This window comes from Aphis gossypii, chromosome X, assembly GCF_020184175.1.
Source record: "Aphis gossypii isolate Hap1 chromosome X, ASM2018417v2, whole genome shotgun sequence".
Classification (NCBI taxonomy): domain Eukaryota; kingdom Metazoa; phylum Arthropoda; class Insecta; order Hemiptera; family Aphididae; genus Aphis; species Aphis gossypii.
The window spans coordinates 2,844,348-2,869,426 of NC_065533.1; the positions used below are offsets into that span (position 1 = coordinate 2,844,348).

A 25,079-nucleotide genomic window follows, 5' to 3' on the forward strand; every position below is an offset into this window, starting at 1 on the left:
ATTGAAGTTCTTTGGCTTGAACTTAAGTATTTTTTAAAACTGTGATGTTAATTAAGCAAAAATCTATTTTAGTAGTCTTGTAACAATGAAAATAAAAATGTACATCAGGATTAGAATTTATTGATATTATCTATTTAAAGAAAGAATAACAAATTTAATAATGCTTCCTGAAATTGTGTAATGTAGTTCGTAGGTTTGTAACCTAACCTGTGTATGTGTGGGGGGAAGTTTTCAGAATTTCTTTTTTAGTACCTACCTACCTAATTTGAAATAGATATAATTACCAAATCACTTTCAAATTCATCTGAATCTGCGATGGGGTACGAATCTCCTTTCTAATTTTTTCTTGGATTAATTTTCCATTTAAGTATAAATTTTGATGGTACGGATGGTGCGTATATATACCTACTTTAAGATACACGTCTTGTATAATACATGTCAGCTATAGAGATATACTGTATAATGGTTTTTCGTCATGATTGATAATATTAAGAATAATCTATCACTACAATCTGAAATTGTGAATTGTACATTTGTACATATTACGTATTTTATATGTACCTAATGGCTAATACAAATATTAATAATAATATTTTCTAAAATAGTGATACTAACGTTAAAGTTTTTTTAAAGTTTTGAAACAATTACCTAAAATTATACCATCTAAATGGTTAATGGAGATTATATTGCACCATAAAGGTACCAAAGCCCAAAGGTACGTCCTACCCTGCGGTCTATGAGGTAGACTTCCGTATAGATAGTCGCTATCATCAACGCAACGTTTCGAAACGTTCCGAATATTACATGCGCGCGCAAAAGTATCCTCCATATAATCATCGTTTTTAAGAAAATGGTATCTGATAAGAGTGTAAACATATATTTTGTACAATATTAGGTATTTTTGTATAAATTAATATTTTGAATATCGATCTGAAACTTGTTGATTGTCAGTCGTTGGATTTTGGTGAACATGTAGATGATAACATTAATAACATAAAAGTAATTGGTAGGTATTATATAAACAACTTACATTTTTCGAAAGTATACAATTTGCGTGTTAAGTGATTAGTAGGATTATTATGTAAAACTTAACAGTTAACAATTATCTAAACACCAAAATACCTATCACCATGAAAAAAACATACAAATTAACTGTCCATCAAAAGGCTTTCAGCAGTAAGTATAGTGAATATTGTATTGTTTAAATAATTCTAATTCATTGATATTACATTTATACTTCTTTATTGTTTAATTTAACAATTTTAGGTTCAGAACTTATTGTCAATATTAAAGACTTTCCTAAAGCCGTCATAGGTGATATTGTAGAGGTTTATCATGCAGACTCTGAACAAAATAAATTATTACTACAAATTATGGCATTTAAAGATGATTTACAAAGTAAAGGTAATTATTGTTTTTTTAACTAACATGAATACATGATATCATTGTATAATAGACATTAAAAAAAAAAAGGTAAGCATGCGAGTATCACTTTACTACATAGTAGTTGTCAAGGAGGTCATTGTAATATATGTATTAAATTTGAATTTTATGATATATCTTTGTGTGCGAGAAATTATTTTGTGCAGGAATGGCCTGTCAACCTAAATCACTAAGTATATTTCATGATAATTTTTTAATTCTACTATTTAAGTAATTTATTTTACTATTCTTATTATAATTGGTTGATAATTTTTTTCTGAAAATATTACATTTACCTATTTATACCATAATATTATAATATAATATCATTATAGTTTTTGAGTCAATACTACATTACAATAAAACAGTATGAATAGGTTCATGATATAAATAGGTAATATCTAAGAATAATATTTATATATTGAAAATAGTACTGCATAATACACATAAAGCAGTAAAGATGTTAAGTCCTCATTAATAATGTTTTTGAATTATCACAAATGAATAATATTGTAATATCAATAAAATATATAAATTCATCCAAATTTGAAATTCAAATGCATATAAAAAATATTGTGCCCATATATGTATTTTTAATATTTTTATATAGGTATAAAACCAACTTATATGAAGTTTTGACTTAAATTTTAATTTTTTGAAGAAAAAAATGCATGCCTTTAAATAGCTCAAAGAGATTAAACGTGTTTTAAAAATGATATCGTGTATAAAATATGATGTTATAAACATTTAATAAAAATTTCAAGTTTTTATGATCATCACTTTCAAATTATATAATAAAGAAATAATTTCATTAAAAACTTTTTTGTTTTTCATAGTTATTTTGAAATGTAATAGAAATATTTTACTTTTGATTGCCTAAAATTAAAAATCAAAGCATTTTTACTACAATTGAAATATTTTAAAGTCATTGTATTCATGCTCTAATCAGAATCTAAAATTAACATACTTAGTGTTCACTGTTCAGTATCATCAGTATCATGTTTAAAAAGCAATTTTACATTGATTAAAAAATTAATTGAACAAAAGGTCGGACTGATTTATGTACCCACTTAAAAATATTGACCTAGTATAAAAATATAAGATGATTATATTTTTAAATAAAATATGAAAAAAAAATAATAATGATTTTAATGATATTACACTATTAGGTGTTACATGTAGATTAAATAATTATGAATCATATTTTTGATTGAATGTCAATAAATTTAACTTTATAATCAAATTCTCATTTTAAGTATTAAGATCTTCTTTTAAAACGTCAATACTATTTTAATATTGTGTTATCATCTAACTAAAATCTTTTTACTCCTTTTTAAATTTAATGTTATTTATTTTTACAAAACATTATATACTGGCGTAATTTTTAAGGTATCGAGTTTCAACTGATTTTAAGTTTAAATAGATGTATTAATGCTTATAATACTATAATTATTCTTCATAATAATATTTACTATTTATTTAAAACTATATAGTATCCTATACATTTTTAAAATTTCAGATACAATTAGCATAGAACATAGTGTTGCAAGTTTATTTCAATTACATGCATATAGTGATGTTACAGTAAATATTGTGAGTCCAGAATCTGTAATATTAGATTCTGTTGAATTGACATTCAGAGACCAATATCTTGGACGATCTGAAATGTGGCGTTTAAGAAATTCAATGATTGATACTTGTGTATACAATAATAAAAAAATGGAATTTTGTGGTGGATATACTCGTGTACAAGTTTATCAAATGTGGACCAAAGGAAAAATTGTTTCTTGTGGAGTTATTAGCCATAATACTAAGGTTTTATTCATTGTAATTCTAGCAATATGAAGCATTTTCTATATTTTTTTTAGAAAAAAATCAAATCAAAATAATTCTATTTATAACCGTTAATTAATACATTTTTATGAATGTTGAGTAATTGTATTGTCATGTACTCATAAAAATAAAGTATAAAATGCTAAATTTTGTGAACACAAATTTAATTATAATTAATGTGAAGCAATCTTATTTACTTGAATTATTTATTTATATTTGCTTAGATAGTTTTTAGATCTGCTACAAGTATGGTTTATATATTTCTTCAAATGACTTCTGAAATGTGGGAGTTCAACTTTCTAGGAGACACTTATTTTGAAAAATCTGTGGATGGTTTTCTATATGATTTATTTGAAAAATGGAGGGTAAGTTTGTAAATTAAACATTGATTTTTATTTTGTATACATTGATGTCTTCAAATCATAAAGGTTTGAATAAATTTAATTTTAATTTTATGTTACATAATTAATAATAACATATAAAAGCTACATGCAATGTTTTATGTAATGTGTACCAATTAGTAGTAATTATTACTCTGAATTTTTATTGTTAGTATTTTGGCAGTAATCACGAAGTAACACTTGTTGTATTCTCACGAGTTTTTTACAAAGCTAATAAATTAGAAGAATTCCCTGAAGCTATGAGAGAATGTCTCCAAGTAGATTACAAGAATCGTTTTTATGAAGATTTTTACAGGTAAATGAATAATTTTTAAATAAATGTTAATAAATACTGTAGAATTATGCATTGGCAAAATTAGGGGCAATTTATGTAGGCTTGAGTCTATAGTGACTTTTTTTTATATAGATCCAATAGTTAATTTATAAATTGAAATAATTTAGCCTATAAGTGACAAAAAACTTAGTATGATCCTGGAATTTAATACTACAATAAGAAATTATAAAATAATTAATATAATTCTGAAATATCCTTTAAACATAATTCATATATTTTAATTTTATTATTATTATTTGTAGTGTGTATTTTTTTTAAAATATAAGTTATATTGATTTGTCTTGGATTACTTTTGAGCTTTATTATACTAATGTTTTTTTTACTAAATATTAATTTGTCTTATTTATTTAGTATAATATATTTTTTATTTATTATAATATGTATTACACAGTATTCTAATATTTTACCTTTTTTTTTTTTGTAGGGTAGTAATTCAAAATGAACGTTATGAAGATTGGGCAGCAGCTTCATTAATGCTTCTTCGACGTCTTTATTACACATACAAAATAGATATTTTAAATTATCATCATAAAGTACTTCATGACTCTGGTGTTTCAATTAGTTCAATACCAGAAGCTTATTTATCACATGCTTCTCAAGGCAACTTTCTTGAAGTATTAAATATGGCATTAAATGGCAAGTACATTGTATGGTTTATATAAATTAGTATTTATTTTCATAATATTTTTTTAGTTTATAAAATAACTAACATACTGTTTATAATTTTAAGTAGAGGCCATGATTATACGTGTAATTAACTACACGGGTACCCTTGTTTTTGACTAAAGCCCGTGTTATAAAAATACCCACGTACACCCGGGTTAGGTTAGGTTTAAATTTGAATACTCATATATTTAAATAAAATTGTATTTCACTATTTTGCAGTTCTGATTTAAGATTGTTCCACTTTCTGAACTCAATATGACAGAATACATGTCATATTGTGTGCACTACTTCTTAATATTTATAGTAATCACATTCATCAATAATATTGATAAATTATAATAAGTAAATAAATGTGTGTATGTAATTTTTGTTATGTACCTAAGTATAATTGATAATGAAAAGTAGATATAACAAATAATACAGAATTAATTTATTTACTTGTAATATATTTACTTATAATATTTAAATAATTTAAATTTCATTTTTTTTTTTTCAAAAAAAAGTTGTATTACATAATTATTAGAAGGTTTGCAAATAAATTTTACATCTGAATTCTGAATTAATAAACAATATATGCACGAGCTTAAATATTTTTTTTTTCGCGTACCTGGACTCAATGTGCCCATGTATTTTAATACCCGTCAACAACCGTGACCTCTTATTTAAAGTAATATTAATAATTTATACAATTTTGAAAATCTTTAAATATTAAATATGCAATAATACATATTACATATGCATAATACTTATAAATTTAAATTGAATGTGGGAAAGGTAATTCCTCTGCTGTACAGTAGTATCAAGTGTACTCCTCTAAATTGAGTAGATCACTGTAATTCAAGGGTGACAAAAGGCAGTCTGCAGCTGGAGTTCAAAAATAAATAGATTGTCAAAAATACTGGACTAATATGCTGATTATAATAGTATAAGTTTTTGTGATGAATACATTTTTTTCAGACTAATTTCATCTCGTAAAATTTTTGGAAGACCAACCCTGCTTTTATTACTATTATTATAATTTCAGAATTTTAATAATATTACACTAATAACCAACAGTTAATATAATTTTGTTAAATTTCATAGGATATAGAGTTTTTTTAACTATTATTTCAAAACATATTAATTGATTTAATGTTTTTTATGTAGCAAAAGAAATATCAAGTAGTCTTTTTTATTCTCTTTATTTGTCTGTGTAGACTGAGATAAGCCTTCTTAAGAAAAAGAAAAAATGTATTTTTATACCTCAACCATATTTTTTTGATATCTGGACTCTCTCAGAAACTAATTGTCAACCTCTGTTGTTATGAATTTGTTAAATTTGAATTCAATGATAAATTGAAACATACAATAAAAAATCCTAAGTGAAAACAGTTTATGAGCATATGTTCTTATTTATTACGTATTATATTGGCTAAGACTTAAATTTAAAATAGTGATGTTAAAATAAAAAATTTAATAAAGTATAGATGATTAACTTTAAAATTGTTTAATGTAATTTGTAAATGTAGGACGGGTTAAATAAAAAAGGCTCGCTAGCCGCCAATTGCCAATTGTTATAGACAAATAAAAAAAAAACAATTTTTATTTAAAAATAATATTGTTATATCTTTATTATTATTGTAACCAATATTGTAATATCCGACCAAATAAACCAACCAAATACTTGGTTAAGAATTGGTTTATTACAAATATTTTCTTATTATAACAAAATAATGATATTGTTATTTATTTATGAACTTCAAAACAGATTTTTTTTCAATAAATAATTATAGATAGTTTTATATTTTATATTTTTTACTTCCAGTATGAGCTATTTATGATGAACATTGTGTAACTAACCTCAATGTAGTATTAAGTCTGATGGAAAGGTTGAAAAATTTTTACGCAATTAGAAAGTATTTTGTTTATGTGATTTATTTAATAACAAATATCCATCAATTTAATTTAAATTTTTATCACAATAAATGTAGCAGTTTGATGTGTATTGAAGAGAGGTGTAGCTGGTAGCATCGAGAGACCGCGTCTGACAAGTTCTAGTCAGAGTGTGAAGTAGCTCTGCTGGGCCAGAGTGCGTTATCCCTTCTTTTAGTTTATAAAAATATAAAACACTTGTAGTTGGTAAATTTTTATGATTTAGACGAATCAATTTGTCATAGTTCTAACTATAATAAAGAGTATCTACACTACATGCAGATACATCGGTACATGTATATGTCTTGTTTCTACTGAATATAGTTGACATAAGAATGTCAATGTCAATTTGGTATTAGAATAAAAAAAAAATTAAAAATAGTAAAAATAAAAAAAATAAAAAGTAGTTAAAAATAGTTAGATTAAACTAATAATATAATAATATATATATATTTTTTTTTTGTTATTATTTTTTTTATACATTTTTACATAGCAACCGGTTGCTATAACAACCAGTTGCTATAAACAATTGCCGTCTCAAATGGTAACATTCTTAGTGTCGGACAAATTAACAGAATGACCCCCAGCCATAAGACATATACATGTCAATATGCTATAATAACGCCATAAAAAAACATTTTAGCTATGTTTTAAAGCATTCATATGTAATGTTTTATTATTAAATTCAAATTTAATATCAATAGCAACCTACTCAACGACAAGTAACAATCGTAACTCTTAAATCAAAACCTATTATATAGCAAAATAACCTTCCTGGTTTGAAAACAACATACTTATTTTAACATTATATCGATTTATTTTATTTTACTCTGAAATATTTATCAAAAAGAACCATATAATTGGTTAGTTAAAAAAAAAAAATACTATTGTAATGTAATTAATATTTTATTATTATTATTTTTTAATTTGTTTTTTATTTTAGTCTTTGAAAAACATTATATTGAAAGAAGTTTAGATCGGACTGGTCAATTAGCAATTGTTATATCTCCTGGTATGGGTGAATTTTATGTTGATAGACAATTAACAAATATTACTAAACAAAGAGTTATGGATAATGGTGTAGGAATTGATTTGATCTGTGTTGGTCAAGAGCCATTGTATGCTGTCCCATTATTTTTGGTAAGAAAAATCTCAAATAACAATAAATGTTTTATAAATTTAAATATTATATACTTACATAGTTTTAACATAATATACTTTAAAATGATGTATCTAATTCTTTTGTGAAATATTTACAATTTTATTTTATTTGAAGGACACTCTACCCACATATGTTGTTTTTTCCTCACAAACATACAACACAAAACAAAAATTGTTATATTTTATGTTAAACAGAGACAATACAAGTGGATGTAGTGTCCTTTAAAACATAATTGCCATTTATTTTGGTTTAATATTCAGTACCACTCTAGTACTCTAAACTTTTCATAAAAATAAACAAATTATTTTTCTTTGTTTTAAATGTTCCCATTAAATGCTGAATGATCTGAAAAGTACCATAATACTACTTATTGCAAAATTTAATTTTTTACGAAGCAGACTTAATTTGAATTTAAAACAAAATTACTAAGATATTAGGGTAATATTAAAAATGAATTGTAAAAAACAATTAAAATTATTAAAAGCCTTTAAAAACATTATAGTGTTCTTTAAGAATCTTAATTTTATTAAAGTTGTTGCTTTGACTATGTAAGAAATTTTATATTATTAAGTATTCACAAAAATTTTTATTTTCCAGCATTCTATATTATTATGGCTGCTGGTGTATAATTTTTATTAGTATTTTGATCAGTATATTTTTTATACTTTTATCTGTTTAAAAATATTTGTTAATTCTTTTATTTTTTTTAAAAATATATAAGTGTAAAATAGTAGTAAAATAGTGTTATAATAATACATTAATTTATTGTTTTGAATAATTTTAGCATTAAATAAAAATTGTTTACATTTAATAGTTTAATCATTTTGTATTGATGTATAAATAAATACATAGACTGTTCACTGTTAATTTTATATATTATATGTATTAAATAGTAACCTATATCTGTAATAAAATGTATTATTTAAATAGAATATAAATTCTAATAGCATACACCCTGAATAACTAGTTTGGTGCATATTGTTATGATGATAATTTATCACAGTATACCATTATTTCATAACAGTAACAATTGTGTGCATGGTTAAAGCTTGGTTAAATTAAAATTTTTGTTTGTATTAAAATTATTAATCACTTAATCATTTTATTTATATTACAATGAAAAAAAACTATGATTTAGCACATTTTCCACATTAATTTGCACCCTTGACATTAAACCTTTTGTTTGACATTCACTGAAAAAATGTAAAATCAACTTAATGTTATGTTATAATTATAATAGAACGGTAGAGTTTATCATTGAATAATATAATTTTACTTATATTAATTGTATTTTTTTATATTTTTTTATTTATTTTTGTTTTTTTTTAGTTCCAAAATCGTGATGAATCTTTAGGAGATGACTGCAGTATTCCACATTGGATAAATTTAAGGTCAGTTTAATAAATTATATTAGTAATTTTATTGAATTTTATTGATCTTTAGAGTCTTTTTTAAAAAAAATGTTCAATATAAGCACTAAGCTAAATAGAGGAGTAAGTATGTACAAGTCACCATCTGTGCATGTACAATATATATCATATGCTCATTTGTATATACATTTTATCAATCCTACCAATGGATCTAATGATGTAGATAAGACTTCTGAAAACTGATTTCTCAATATGACTACATTAGATTAATCAGACTATATTTTAAAATTTAAAATTCCAAGTAATTTAAAAAAAAACATTTTTACATTCAAATCAAAATGATAAGAATTGGGAAACTGTTTATAATATTACTTAGTTTAATTAAATTTTTTAATATTTATATGAATCATGAAAATTATGAAAATCAAATTTATTATGCATAGATATTCAATATATATTTTTGAACAACAATAAGCAAGAAAATTATGTTATATAACCAAAAAAAAAACATAAAATTTGTCCACTTATTGTAAATATCCAATATTTTTGATAATTACATTAACATTTTTTATATACTTTTTTACCTACTTCAACTCAGTTTATTCTTCTTCAGCTATGTATCATTAATCTTTTTGATCTAAAATCTGCCTAATGTAACAGTTTTACTATTGTTGATGTTAATGCTGGTCATGGGAAATTTAGAGATTTAAATTCAGTGAGCCTGATGGCTGACCAAGAAAAATACATCCTTTCATGATCTTAAGTCGTTATTTTTATTGTTCTTCTTTGACTATTCTTTAAGTGTTCATGATGAAAAATTTCGATTCATTTGGGAGCTTAGCTCTGTCATTCGTATTTTAAAATGAGGTAATATTTAGTGTTAGGAAATAGGAATTATAAGCTTATTTCTATTTTAAATCATATTTTAGAGCTTGTAGAAAAATATGCTTTTCATAATATTCTATTAGTTAACTTGGTCATAATTAATGAGCAATTTAGTTTTTAGACCTGGCTGTTCTACTGTAATGCATTTGATAATTTTAAATAATTGTATTCTTAAAGTGTTTAAAAATAAATCTCAATTTAATGAATTATATCAAAGGTTTTAATAGAACCATATCATTCTCTTTGAAATTCTTTATGAATCTGAGTTAGATAATACACTATTAAATTTGTTCCAAATTATACCTATCCAGAAGACAATAATAGGTAAAAATCAATGAATATATTCTAATATCTTATCTTTTTCCTCAGATAACCTAAAGGTTAGATCAGGTTTGAGTTTATTAATAACATCAAATTATTAATTACTTTTCAATCAACCAACCGATACAATAAAGAAACAATTACTCCATTTCCTCATTTTACGCAAACAACAATAATTAGAATTAATATAGATACTTCTGAATCTGTATTACAGAGTTAACAATGTACTAGTTATATATATATCAATAAACATTGCATTAATTACTATTTATGTATGTTGGGCCTTACCCATAATTAATAAAGACATTTTTTGTTCGATAGGCAAGTTAGCAAAACTTTACTAGAAAAATATACTGCTATTTAAGTATACTATTTAAATGTTTTAACATATTTGTCTTAAATATGGTTTATTTATTTTTGTAGCTTTTATAGAAGTAACCACATGCCACAGAGATCTACATTTATTCCTCGGATTAAAGTACCTAACCAATTTTCCAACATTTTATTGAATCGTCCAAAAATGGGCTTAAGAGTAGTGTCATCAAATAGCTTATCAGCTTCTATGAGAAATAAGTTCACCAACTCTGCACAAGATTATATGAACTATGATGATGGTGTACTTGACAAAAAAAATAAAACTAATATGCCTAGGTTCGGGTAATATACGTTTCTTTAAAAATACATATGAGTATAATTCAGATGTTTAATGACCATACAATATACATTTTAAAATGTCGAAATATGCAATTATATTACTTTAAACTAAATAAATATGATTATTGATTATTATACCACAAATTTATCTAAAAAAAAAAAGGTAAATATTATTTTAAATTCAAAATAATGTATTATATTATTTGTATATGTTACTGGTGAATGCTGACAAACACCTGATGAATGTCTGCATACATCTGATAAATTGGTGAATGTTGAAAAATTTAAATAATGTATTGATATTTCTAGTGAATGTTGACATTTACAGTAGAATTTTGGTTAATGTTGACACTAACCAATATTATAGTACTAGCTATAGTTGAATATATTTTATATTATAAAATAGAAACACATGGGTTTAATTATTATCTTTTTTTTAGATACTAAATCATTAAATTAATTACAAAATATTTTACGCATGTTTTCGTTTAAAAAAAAAAATTACTCAAATAAAATTTTATTTAAAATAAAAATGTATTACCATGTTAAATGACAATATTATACTAAATGATAGCAAGACAACATAACATTATCCAAATATTATAATAAGAGTAGTGGATAAGGTAATAAAAAATTTTATAAAAATTATCAATTAGGACCTTACCTATACTGCATAGGTACTACTGCACTAGATAGTATAAGATACTGTATTATAATTATTCCATTATTTCTTAATTAGATTATAAAATTGACATTACTAACATTCACCAATATTGTTGTATGAATGTCTACATTCACTAGTGAATGTTTACTAACTTCACAAATTTAATGAATATGCTAATATTTACCACTTTGGTGTATGTCGTATAACATTAACTAGTCAATTCACCAATTACCGACATTCATAGTGACATATACATTTAAGTTGCATAAACAAATATATGAAACATATTATAATATATTAAAGTATGAAAAATGTGTTGTGTAACTAAAAAACGTTAACTCATTATACCTATATACTAATTGGTTAAATCTGCTGAGCTGTGAGTACATCTTGAATATAAATTCTCAAAAATGATTTTGTATGTTGTATAATTATCCATATAGTCATACCCTTAAATAATTAATGATAATATTATTTAAAATAATTTTTGTAAATGTTCAAAATAATAATAATAAAATGAAACATAATTAATTTCTAATTATTAGAAAATTAAATATATACTATAATGCTACTAAATTTAAAAATAATTCTGATTATGTGCACTAAAAACATATTATAATAGTCATAAGCATTCGAGCTCTATTAATGAGATTAATTTTAAACAATAAAATCATAAAAATAATAACAGTCTTGTTTAGATAGAATTTGAAATTTATTAATTTCTTATGATTTAGTAATAATAATAAAATTGATAGTAAATAACTTAATAGTTTTAACTAGTAATTAAAAATATCTAACAATATTAAATTATTCTTATTAATAAGTTAATACTTAATTTTTTTAGCAATACCAATAATATTATTTCACTAAATAAACTAAATGGAATCGGTGCATCGAGAAAAAAAAAATTTAGTACATGCAGCTTTGATGTAAATTCTGATAAATCAATTGCTCTAAGCCGTAGCCTCTCTCCTCTTAAACAGCGTAGCATTACTCCTCCACCCAAAAGCCAGTGTGAATTCATAAATTTGCCACAATTAAACAGTAAGCATACCTTAATTTTTTTAATGGAGTCAATTACTTTAAATTATTTATTTTACTATTGTTCAATTAGGAAATAGAAGTCGAAGTATTGATGAAAGCTTGAAAAAGTATAATAAATTGGCTATAAATGAATCTAGTAAACAAGATGCCAAAAACAATTTAAAACTTGTGCGTGTGAGAGGTCTTATTAATCCATTTGATAAATCCCGATATCATGTTAAGGTGACATCAAATCGAAGAAGATGGAGTCATACATTCCCAGAAAGTAACCAACTATCAATAACTAAATTATCAAATTTATTAAATTAATAAATATTATTTTTATTATTTAGAAATTAAAAATACAAAAAAGTTTTATGACGATTTTGAATTTTCTGGACTTACAGAGCTGGGCTCATGTGAAATGGAGAGTATTTTGGAAAATATTCAAATATTAAAAAAAAAATGTTTGTTTTTAGTTGCTGTAGTTAAATGCAATTTAAATTTAATTAATTGTTTTTTTTCTTTTTATAGTAAATTTAAACATAATAAAATTACTAAAATATAGAATTGAAGAAAAACAAAATATCACAAGCCCTTGTGAATGGTCGAGTGACTTTGAATTGACAAATATGTGTACACCAGGTTAGTATAATAACTATTTAATTAAATCATAGTTAAAATGTACAACTATATAAAACATTTTTTAGTTAAATATTAAATTATTCATAACAATTATTATTTTAATTTTTAATTTTTTTAATATTCATCTCTTATTGTGTATACTGTCCCTGTCATATTAATATAATAATAATAATAATAATTAATAATATTAAATTCAATATATTTTAGTTAAATTAATCATTATTTTTTTTTCAAATTTGTTTATTTGAACATAGCTAAACAGTTTATTATTTAGAAAATTAAAATTGTGATATAAATTATCAATCATAGTTATATTTAATTAGTTAATGAGTTTTTTAATTTTTAGTTATATTTGGAATGCCCTTCGCGTATTTAATTATTATATTCTCTTCCCAATTTTCCCAACTTTTTTAAGATCTTAAACTAATTTTATATATACGAACTTCAAAAAAATATTTGATTAAATCAACCATACTAATATTATAGAAACTTTATAAAACTGGTATTACAGATCCTATTTTATCATATTTTCTATATAATAGAACCCAATCTATAAAATATAAAAACTACGTTTCCCATAAAATAGTAGTTACTTTAAGAGTCTTTCAATGTGACCATTAATCACTAAGGCTCGGAAGTTGTAGGAGCTGAAAAAGGCAAAATATACATGCAAAAATGCACAAAAAAATTGTAAAATATGCATGAAAAAATATTAAATATGCAAACAAAATTAATCAACTTGATGAAGTCTGTGACAGAACACGGGACCGGCATCGCGTAATCACCGATAAGCCACATGAACATCTGATCAGTATCTAGTCTTTTACCGGCATTGTAGTAAGACCCAACCAGGGCAGACTTATATAGTGCAGGTAAACGGAGACCTCCTTAGCTGAGACTTTGTCAGATGAGTAAGTGATGCAATAGTTGGAATATTCCGGCATTGGTCTGATTGTCAATCCATTCAACCTAAGCTTCTTCTAGTTTCCGACAGTGTGTTTGCTCCAAGTAATTTTATTAGAGGAAAATATCAATATTTTTAAGAAAATATTAAATAAGTATAGAAATCTCAGGAATATTAAGAAACATGCACTTTTTTTCTAAAATTGACAAATTATTTAAAAAAATGCATTTTTTATTTTTGTATTTAAACTCATCAATGTATAGAACGGATTTCTAGCTTGGACTGCTATAAATTAAAAGCATACAGAAAAATATGCAACTCCCACAACTTCCGAACTCTACTAATCACTTATTAATTATTCTTATTATTTATTAACAATATCAAAGAATCATTAAATTACTCAAAAATATTACTGTTTACTAACTACGCCAAAACCTTTAAATATATATTAAATTTAAATTATATTATGGTTATAAACATAAATAAAATATGTTTATCCCTTTTCTCAAAAAATAAAAACAATTTCAAATAATTACTATAAAAACAACAAATAAATTAAAAATGTTAGAATATTAAAAATAAATCTCTCTCCAACGTAAAGTTCCTAAAAAAATTAAATAGTATTTTATTTATATTTTATTCCCACCTTTTCATTAAAAAAAAACCCTCATTAAATAATGTAAGTGTAATAATGTTTATGTATTAAACTTCTGATGAATTTCGACAATTTTAAGATGTATTTATGACTTACCAACATTGATTAAAGTAAACTTCCATAAAGTATATTTAAATTTATTAATATTTTAACAGGTGTTGATTGGAAATCATTAGTGTTTCCTGCATGTTTACCAATAACGACTGACTATTTTCCGGATGAAGTAACTCTTCAATCATATTATTTGTTTTCAAATTACAACCTATTACCTGATTATGTAAATGCTGAAGTTGCCTTGCAAAGAGCTGTTTATCGTCAACCACTATCTGCTTTAGAAGTTTTTTATCAAATGATATGTCAACGCTTATCTCAAGTAAAAGCTTATAACTCATCATAAATAATATATCAGTTTATTGTAAAAAAAAAACAAAATATCATAGTTTAAAATTCAAAAATGAATAAATAAAATACTTGAAAGGTCCTTCACTACACGCCCACATTTTTTTACAGGCTGGACACGTTATTTTATTTAGAATTTAAATGTTAAATAAAAGATTATAGTTACATCAAATTTAGTTTATTTAATTTTACTGTTTGGTATATTGATTTAATGTTGTATAAGTATAAAGTATTAATAATAAAAAGGGTGGTCAAGTGAGTAACGCTCTGCTTTATTGTAGGTCACTATAATAGATGTATTAAATCTGAATCCAATGATAGGTATCACTGTACATGAAAAACGATTATAAACTGAGATGATTTGTCAGCTAAGAAAATAATATGTACCTAAAATTTATTATATTTTAAATTGGGTAGTAAAAAAAAGTGGTTTATATTTTAATGATCCAAATAACTTGTCGAAATAATGCTTCAATTTCAAACTTCATGGGTCTTGGTGCATTATAGAGGTCAAAAGTAAGAATTTTCAAACAGTTTTCAAGAAAATCGATTTTTTTTTTTTTATATGGTGTAACTCAAAAACAAACAACTGCGAATTTAATTGCTGATCATCTTTTAATAACATTATTAAATTATAATTCATTAATAATTATTACTGTTTTAATTCAAATATTTATAATAATTTTTGGATTATGCATAGCTTTAATTCAAAGTTATGTATTTTCGATTCTTTCATCATTATATTGTAGTGAATAATGATAAAAATAAATCAACCTTATTTTATTTTAAATTTAAATCCATGACCAATTTTAATACTGAAATGTCAATAAAAAAATTTGGGTGTCCAAAAAAACTGGTAAATTTAATACAAGGTTTCTCATAAGTTATTCTTATTGTAGTTAAAAACATCGAAAATCGTTGGTCACAATTTTTTTTTATAAGCATTTAAAGATCAAAGTTTTACAAAATATCTCAAAATCGCGAAAATTTGCAAGTAATTTTAAAGTTGAAAATATGATTATGGATTCTTATGAATTAAATATTTAATTTTATTTATATATAATTCACATATTAAACAACTTGCAATTATTAATTACTTAAAAAAACTAAGTACATAAAAAATGTTCGTTTTAATATGCAATTTATTTCGAATTTTGTAAAAATATACAGAAATATACAAATAAAATTTCACCATTAGATTCAAATTATTATGATTCGTGAAGATAACTGAAAAAAATCTGCGCTCTGGTTATTATTTATTGCCAACCAAATTATTTTTAATATTTCTACTTTAATATGCAATACATTTTGAATTTGTAAAAATATGCAAAATGTTTACCATTGGATTTAAATTGTTATGATTTGTTAAGATAACTGACAAAAATCCAAAAAAGGAAAAAAATATGCAATTGCATAGAAATCCGCACTCACTAATTTGTATGAGAACATCACGCACAAAACTGAAACAATTACAACCAACTATAAAATCAATCCAGTAATACTGAAGTCATATTTACTTATTTATTATCATTAAATGAAACTTAGTCACGTAGATAATGTGAACAACTATTTTATAAAATATACTAACTACAAGTAAAAAAAAGCGGGCAAGTGGGTACCGTTCTGCTGTACATTAGGGGGTGGGGTTGACCTCGGACTAGGGTAGGTTAAATTTGAATGCAATGATAGGTATCATTGTATACGAAAAACGATTCTCAACGAAGATGATTTGTCAGCCTAGGATATAATTTCCAGTGGTTGGTGAAAAAGGTGGTTTATGTTTTAATGGCCTGAATACACCAAAATTTAAGTTCTTTTATAATTATTGTAAGCTAAACTTATGAAAAATCTTGTATTAAATTTTCAACTCTTAGCTACCTATACTAATATTTTTATGAATTATACCTACAAAATAATTTGCAAATATTCATAATTTTGACGAATTTTCGTCAAAATTTGAACTTCAAATGCTAATAAAAAAAAATTGTGCCTATGTATTCTTATAATTTTTTAATCACTATAAGAACAACATATGAGGAACTTTGTATAAAATTTTCAAGTATTTTGATAGGGCCAAAAAAATTTTATCGACCCTTCAAAAAAAATTCTTAGGAAAATTGAAAATTTCAGTTGTCTATAAATAGCTCAAAAAAACTCAAATTATTTTGAAAATTAAATCAAGTAAATAAAATGCCAATCTAAATAACTGGTAAAATTTTCAAGTATCTACGACTTATACTTTTTGAATTATAACAAATATCAAAAATCGTTTGAGGCTAAACCGTTATTTAACGCGGTTTTGTAAAAATTTAAATTTCAAACACTCATAAAAATTTTTTGTCTGAATCCGGTAGAGTTTTTTTTACAGATATTTGAAGAAAAATGTATGGAGAACCTTGTACCAAATTTTCAAAACTTAGTTATAAAAGAAAAATATTTTATGATTTTTCAACTTCAAAATTACTTGCAAATTTTTGCGTTTTTGACAGATTTCGTAAAAATTTGAACTATAAACTCTTATAAAAAAAAATTGTGACTAACGATTTTTAATTTTTTTTAGCTCCAATAAAAACAACTCATAAGGAACCTTGTATTAAATTTTCAAAACTTTTTGGTCATCCAACAATTTTTTATCGACACTTTAAAAAAAATTTCTCAAAAAAATCGAAAAGTTCAGTGGTCTATAAATAACTCAAAAAAAGTCAAAATATTTTGAAAATTTAACTATATACAGATACCACTGACATTAACATTTGGTAAAAATTTCAAGTATTTTCAGTGATTAGTTTTTGAATTACATCCATAAAAAAAATCGATTTGGTCGAAAACTGGTTTTGCGTAAAAATTGCCGTTTTTCCGTCATTTTTTTTTTTTTTGTTTTTCTCGATTTTTTTGAAAACTGTTGGAAAATGTTAACTTTTTACCTCTATAATGCATCAAGGATATTCACTTTTACATCGGAAACCACCCCCATAGTTTGAAATTGGAGCATTATTTCGACTAGTTATGCTGTACACAGACACAAAAACAAAAAAAAAAAAAAAAAAACACACACCATTGTAAAATCAATACATTCATCACTTCGTTCAGAATCTAATATATTATATCAGGGGTGGCCAAACCACGCCTCGTGAGCTGTATGCGGTTCACATTGTATTGTATCGTAACAAAAAATTTTTTAATATGAATTTATGTATATAATAATATCACCTTATTTTTTTTTTTTTTTTACATCTTGGCTCTTCCATATTTATTGAAATATTCAGTGACTCGCGAGTCTCTTCTCGCTGGCCATCTCTGTATTATATTATAGCTAAGGTATGAAAATGTTATACAATGTTCTTCATAAGCTGTTCATACTGGAACTTAGAAATCTTAAAAATATACACATATAATAATTTTTATATAGTATCTAGTAGTTTAAATTTGTATAGATTTGCTTAATATTTTAATGATGAATAGCAGTATTAATTATGGTATTATAATTAAAAAACATAATTCGTGAGGATATAAAACTTTTATGTATATTTTAAACTTTACTATACATATTGAAATTTTGAAAATATTTAGATTAGTTTTAAGATATTATCTATTTATTCTATATGAACCTATTCACTATACTGTAATGAAGTGGTACTAATTTTAAAGTTAATATATTAATAATAATGTAATAAATACAATTTTTTCAAAAAAAAAATTAAATGAATCTACCATAGTACCTACTAAAAGTAAAATAAATGAGACTTGAATAGCTATACCAAAAACCATATCATGAAATATACTTAAGAGATATAGACTAACACCATTCCTGCTCAAAAACGGTTTTTATTTACAACAGTGAATGGTATATAATTGAATTCAAATTTAACACTTCCATTACATTGACTCATTTGACATCTAACAGCAGAGTACATACTTACGTTTTACAAATTATAAAATGCATATTTGTATTTAATAGGGTTTCCAATTGGTTGTAAGTAAAGATGAAAATCCAGAACATAAAAAGAAAATAAATAGTATTGTCATAAGATCAACTGCTCATGATGAACGATTTATTGAAATGCGGCTTAGCATTGGAAGAATAGTTCATACTGTTACTTTGTTTGGTTCAGAAATTCAAGTGACACGGTATAGACCAAGGTAAATAAATTACAATATGATTTTCTTTATGTGTGTATTTTATATAACACTAAAAAAATTTATAGTTTGATAAAATGTAAAAGTTATTGTTTTTATTATTATTTTTATTAAATTTAAATGTGTTTATACTTTCTTATGTTATATAAACCTTAATGCATAAAATTTCAGACAAATTTAGTTTAAAAAAAATATAGGTAATGCAGAATTTTCTAAGATATGATGTTTAAAAATAGTGAATTATCTTTAGTTTGTGAATTTCCCATTACAGCATAATTATGTCTTTATTATTAAATGTGGTATACTCATACTTCCATAATTATTTATATGCTCATATTTTTTATGTTTAGATTTCCATATGCAACATTTGAAATACAATATCGCTATCGTTTTCAAGCTCCAGACCATTCAACTTATGGAATATCATGGATATCATTTATTACTGAAAAATTAGAAAATTATAATTGGAACTATATGGATCATTATTTATGTGCTCGTGGGGATATGGATTATGATTTACATGAGGTTAAGTTTAAAAAAAATAATACTAAAACATACTAAAATTATAAAATATTCTAAACATTAGCTCATTGTAAAACTTCAATTCTCTTCTTAAAAAATACTTGTCTAATTAGGTATGATTTTTTTTTTTTAGAAATTGAAATATTGGAGATTTCGTATGTATCTTCTCCCTTTTCGTCAAGATGCTACAAAAACTATTATGAGTCATTTAGATGATAAATTTTACTGCGATATTTACAAAATACCTACAATGGAAGAACAAGTTTGTTTTACTAATAAATTTGTCAAATTTATTGAAACTTGGATAAATCGTATTAAAAGATCAACAACACTTAGTCTAAAGGTTAGTTTTAAAAATATTATTTAAGTTTTTAAAGGATATTTTTAAAAGAATACCTATTTTATATATTTTAGAGTTCAAGCGATACATCACCTTATAGAGATCGTGTCAACTCAATACGTCCATTGGATAAACCACGTCCAAGGTAACACTAACATTATTGCAATTTGTAAATAAATTTTTAAATATCATTCAGGTACCATATTATGATTGTATTTTATTATTTTTATTATGTATACATATTTAGGTCAGGTTCTAATGTTTATGATAAAGCAATTGTTTCACTGTTTCCTGAAAATCCGGTTCAAGATGAAATTATTGATGATATTGAGAGGTAAAAACTTAAGATATTTGTAATTATTTAATAAATGAATAATAATGTATATCTTTAATTTGTTTACATTTTATTTTATCAGCCCAATCAATTTAATTAACTCTGAATTGTTAAAAGAAAATATTTCCAACGTCGATTTAGTAGAACATTTATGTAATACACAAGTTGGTGTTGGTTTTGTTAATAGACATATGGGTTTACCACAAAATACATTTGTCAGTAATGATGCAATCACGTGGCTTATGAATAATTTAAAGACAATAAATAACAGAGATGAAGCTGTTGAACGTTTACAGGTTAATAGTTATAAAGTACTTTTTAAATCAATAATTTAAATTTAATAATTTTCGTTTAATTTATTACTAGGACATTTTAAGCGAAGGATTAATTTGCCATGCATCTGGAGATTTTTCTCATCCTTTCATTGATGGGTTTTATTTGTATTATTTTCCTTCATGTGAATCACCTACTGGTCAACGTAAATAATAATATTATAATTTAATACTTATTTTAATTTTAATTAATCATTTTTCACATTTAGCTTCTTTCCCTACACATGATTTTCAAGCATTTGAAAATGAATGGGTTGAAGTGGAAGTTAAACAACCCATTGAATACCCAAAAAATATAGACTTTTTAATGGATAATTTGTCACTTCCAGAGTCATTACAACATGGAAATAAGCGCGAAGGTTAGTTATTTTATATCAAAAGAATGAAAAATATTGTAACCTTAACTATATAACTTCCAAGGAAAACTTATAAATAATTTCTAATAATAATAATTCATTTTAAATTTAACAATTTTTAAATATAATTGAAAAAATATAATTTTTAAACCTTTTGTTGGGACAAATATTATGACTTATGAGACTGATAGCATCGATTACAATTCTTAGAAAACCTTAAAAATGGCTGATATATTTTCTAGATCTTAATAAAAACCTTTTTTGAAGTATAAATTTAAAAATCAGATATGATTAAATACTATTTCTATATTTTAAACATTTTTATTTTTGTTTATCTAACAAATTCAAATAGCTCCTTGATTAAATTCTAAAAAAGATATTATGGAACCTTATGGTTTTTACAGAATAAAAAGAGGCAGTTAAAAAATTGTTCACTATAAAAATATATTTTTGTTTTAAAATTAATTGAATGTACAATTGTACTTTCATAATTTTAAAATGTGCAAAACAGCTAGTTACAGGTTAGGTAATTAGGTTAGTAATTTTCATTTACTTTACTTATACTAACGTATATTAGGTATATTAGGTATATTACGTATATTAAAGTATATTAGGTAAAATACTTCTGATGTTAATTCCTATTAAGGATATATGTACGTATCTACAAGATAAAACATTGGTATAAATATAAAATATAATAATTGTGTAAATAAATATTATTATATTTTCAAATATTTGTATCAGTTTAACATTTCAATACATAAAATATAATGGTTTTTTTTTTTTTTCATTGTTTTAAATTACTTAATTGTAAATTCTATTAATATTTATAAGTTTAATGTTAAGAATAAAAATTTTAATTTTTGGTTGTATGAATTTGTATTGTTATTCATTAATATTCTAATATTTGTGTAGAAACAATCTACATTACTTTTATCCCTCATAGAAATTTACACATAGCATTTTTCCACACTGGATGTATTTTTTTTAGTGATATATTGTAACTATGCAACTCACCTTAGAATATTACTAGCTACTATCACATTGTTAAAATTTACATAGTAATTATTCTAAATATACTAAATACATTGTGTTTGTTCAGTTAAAACTAGATAATTTATAAGATTATAAAAATTATTATTTTATTCATTCACCTACTTAATTGAGTAAAATTATGCTAAGTAATTATTATAGAAAAAGTTTTATTATTTAAAGCATTTTGTATATTATATTTAGTACTATTTTGTTTTTTTTTTTTTTTTATTACACAGTACCGTGGTACAAAGAAGCTCATTTAGAAATGGATGTTAATAGTAAAAGTGATCGTGTAGAATGGGGCCATGCCAGATATCAATCACTTTACCGTTGTGATCAGGCTTATGAAATTATAGCCCGTTGGGTAGCAGCATCTGGTTCAGTTGTAGCTGATTTGGTATAAATAATAAATACAATTATTATTTTTCATTAACTATATGATTTTTCTTTCTTTTTTTTTTTGTTAATTCATCAGGTGTATAATTGGGCACGTAAAGCACAAACTGGTGGATTCCAGTTAATACCATTACCTGCTGACCCATTTGCTTTGCCCTATACTTTAAAATCTGATCCTCTGCGTGGACCAGTATTTGTACCTCTCAATTTAGAATGTCTTCTGACAGAAGAAAACAATAGTTTATTTCATGGTAATGAATGTATTATATAATATTTTAGTTAAAAAAATTTATTTATTTTAAATTTTTTTTTAGAATTTAGTTAAAACTTAAAATAGTTTTTAATACTAATTTTCATTAGTTTAATTATCAAATGGTTTGAAAGAAACAATTTAAGATATAAAAAAAAATAATACTTAGTTTATTGAATGTAGAACAGTAAAATATTTCATTTTAAAAAAAAGTTTACCTATGTAACTTTGCTTGACCAATCTTAACAACAATTCTTCACAGTTAAATTAAAAAAGTTACTAATTCATATAATTAAACCTAAACATATTTCTTTGTAAAATTCTATTGAAAAATAAAATTGATAACATCTTAAAAATGTCTCATTAGTAAAATTATAGTCAATCCAAATTTTGAATATGAAGATGAATCTGTTATATAATATTCTAGCTTTTTATACATAGTACAAACTTATAATTTACTTTACAAAACGTTAAGTTTTTTTAATGTCATTACTCAGTACAAATTTTTATTGAAATAAAAACCAATTTCTTAATTTTTATCATTATATTCATATGTATTATGCATATATGTTTATACAGAATACCCTGAGGATTCATGGCTTCGGAGATTATTATTATTCCAAGAAGTTATACTTTACCGATTTGGGTTTGTAATATGTAACTCAAAGACTAATGGAAATGAATCATATCACAATCAGTATATTCATCTCACGGGTTAGTAAATATTTAATTAGCTTAATTTGTTTTAATATATTATCTTATAAGTTAATTAATTTAATAAATGTTATAGATAAATTATTAGATAAGATTTTTAATTTATTCACAGGTAACGTGTTTGTGTTAATTCTCTCTGATTTGATTGAAGAAGCTAAAGAGAAAAATGATTCTCCTGATCAAGGATTAAATGAATTAGAAACTAGTGGTAATCAGCAAGAATTACAATTTAGCCCTCATATGGAGTACATATCACGACATGTGTATCATAGTTTACCTAAAGAAAATGATCCAAAAATAGAAAAAAGGGTTAGTTAATTGTAACACTTCTTTGAATATTACTTATTAAATTTAAAGATGAAATATAATAATTATACTGAAAAACAAAAATTAACCTTGTAAAAATAAAATTCTTTATTAAATAAAATAGGTATATTGTAAATATTGAGTAAAATTATGTTTATTAAAATATTAAAAATTCATAATGAGAAATAAAATATAGGAAGCCACTTCATAAATAATGCTATAATTTGTATATTATAATTTATTGTTATATCATAGATTATTATAGATATCTAGAATTGAGTAGTTGCCAAAATAAAAACTTTTATGTACAAGAGAAGTGTTCTGCTTTTATAAATGGCCTGATGTTAATAGAAGTTTTTAATTAAGTTTTACTACACCTCAGTCCACAACATAAAAATATTCCATTTTATAGTAATACAATTTAATAATGTTTATATTTTATTTAGGTTGGTTTTCTTTGGGCATGGAATCATATGGTAAGTCGTAGATGGAAGTCGTCAAATCCAGCAACTGGTGATGAACAATTTCAAAATAAACTATTGGAAGATTTTAGATATTTTTGTAGCAATAAAGATAATAGATTATCAAATTTTTGGAAATCTTGTAAAGATGAATATTATGCAATTAAACACCAAGAATAAAATAAATATTGTATGTTCAATGTATTTAATTTATGATGTTTTACCTAACCTAAGGTTTTTAAATTTCAATTATTATGAATCAGTATTCTTTGTTATAAATTAAATTTTTTTTCAATATGAAGTGCCTTATCTCACATTTTAATAGTATTATTTTTGATTCTTTAAATAATTGAACTACACATGATTTTTGTCCTCAATTTTCTTGTATTGGCTGTGAAGTCAAGCAAAACATGCTGCAGATGATTTATAGTAGAATGCCATAATAGTAAATATTCACACTACTCTCAGAATACTACTATACCCCAGGGCCTAACATTTTCTATTTTTCGTACTACACATTATATTTTAATTAAACGTTTATAACAAATGATGTACACAGATGATGAAGATTCTTCTGAAAATTGATTTTAATTATCAATTAGGTATATAATATTAATAAATTTAATAAATATATTAATAAATAATTT

At 23.7% G+C, this 25,079-nt stretch overlaps 1 protein-coding gene across 2 annotated transcripts; it reads left to right on the forward strand.

The window, feature by feature from the left end:
* Window positions 1–871: 871 nt before the first annotated feature.
* Window positions 872–24,632, forward strand: LOC114132239 (GATOR complex protein Iml1). Of its 2 annotated transcripts, none has more exons than XM_027997647.2 (27): window positions 872–1,176; window positions 1,267–1,404; window positions 2,942–3,237; window positions 3,480–3,620; window positions 3,809–3,951; window positions 4,415–4,626; window positions 7,511–7,707; window positions 9,059–9,120; window positions 10,729–10,956; window positions 12,468–12,667; window positions 12,738–12,932; window positions 13,000–13,113; window positions 13,181–13,291; window positions 15,006–15,223; window positions 19,208–19,389; window positions 19,737–19,911; window positions 20,042–20,251; window positions 20,323–20,393; window positions 20,496–20,582; window positions 20,665–20,878; window positions 20,949–21,060; window positions 21,124–21,273; window positions 22,542–22,702; window positions 22,781–22,952; window positions 23,531–23,665; window positions 23,778–23,974; window positions 24,418–24,632. In XM_027997647.2, the coding sequence occupies exons 1-27, from the start codon at window positions 1,131–1,133 to the stop codon at window positions 24,610–24,612; spliced, it is 4,362 nt and encodes a 1,453-aa protein (XP_027853448.1). In that variant the 5' UTR covers window positions 872–1,130; the 3' UTR covers window positions 24,613–24,632. The 2 variants fall into 2 exon arrangements, with proteins under 2 accessions (XP_027853448.1, XP_050061945.1); XM_050205988.1 differs by having other exon boundaries at window positions 20,770–20,878.
* Window positions 24,633–25,079: the final 447 nt, after the last annotated feature.

What these genes read in the sequence shown, in the direction of transcription:
- LOC114132239 (XM_027997647.2), top strand. Translation starts at nt 1,131, where the DNA reads ATGAAAAAAACATACAAATTAACTGTCCATCAAAAGGCTTTCAGCA. An exon ending in AATAAAACTAATATGCCTAG is followed by an intron (nt 10,957 to 12,467) that starts GTTCGGGTAATA and finishes TAATTTTTTTAG; the next exon opens with CAATACCAATAATATTATTT. An exon ending in GTTCAGTTGTAGCTGATTTG is followed by an intron (nt 22,703 to 22,780) that starts GTATAAATAATA and finishes TTAATTCATCAG; the next exon opens with GTGTATAATTGGGCACGTAA.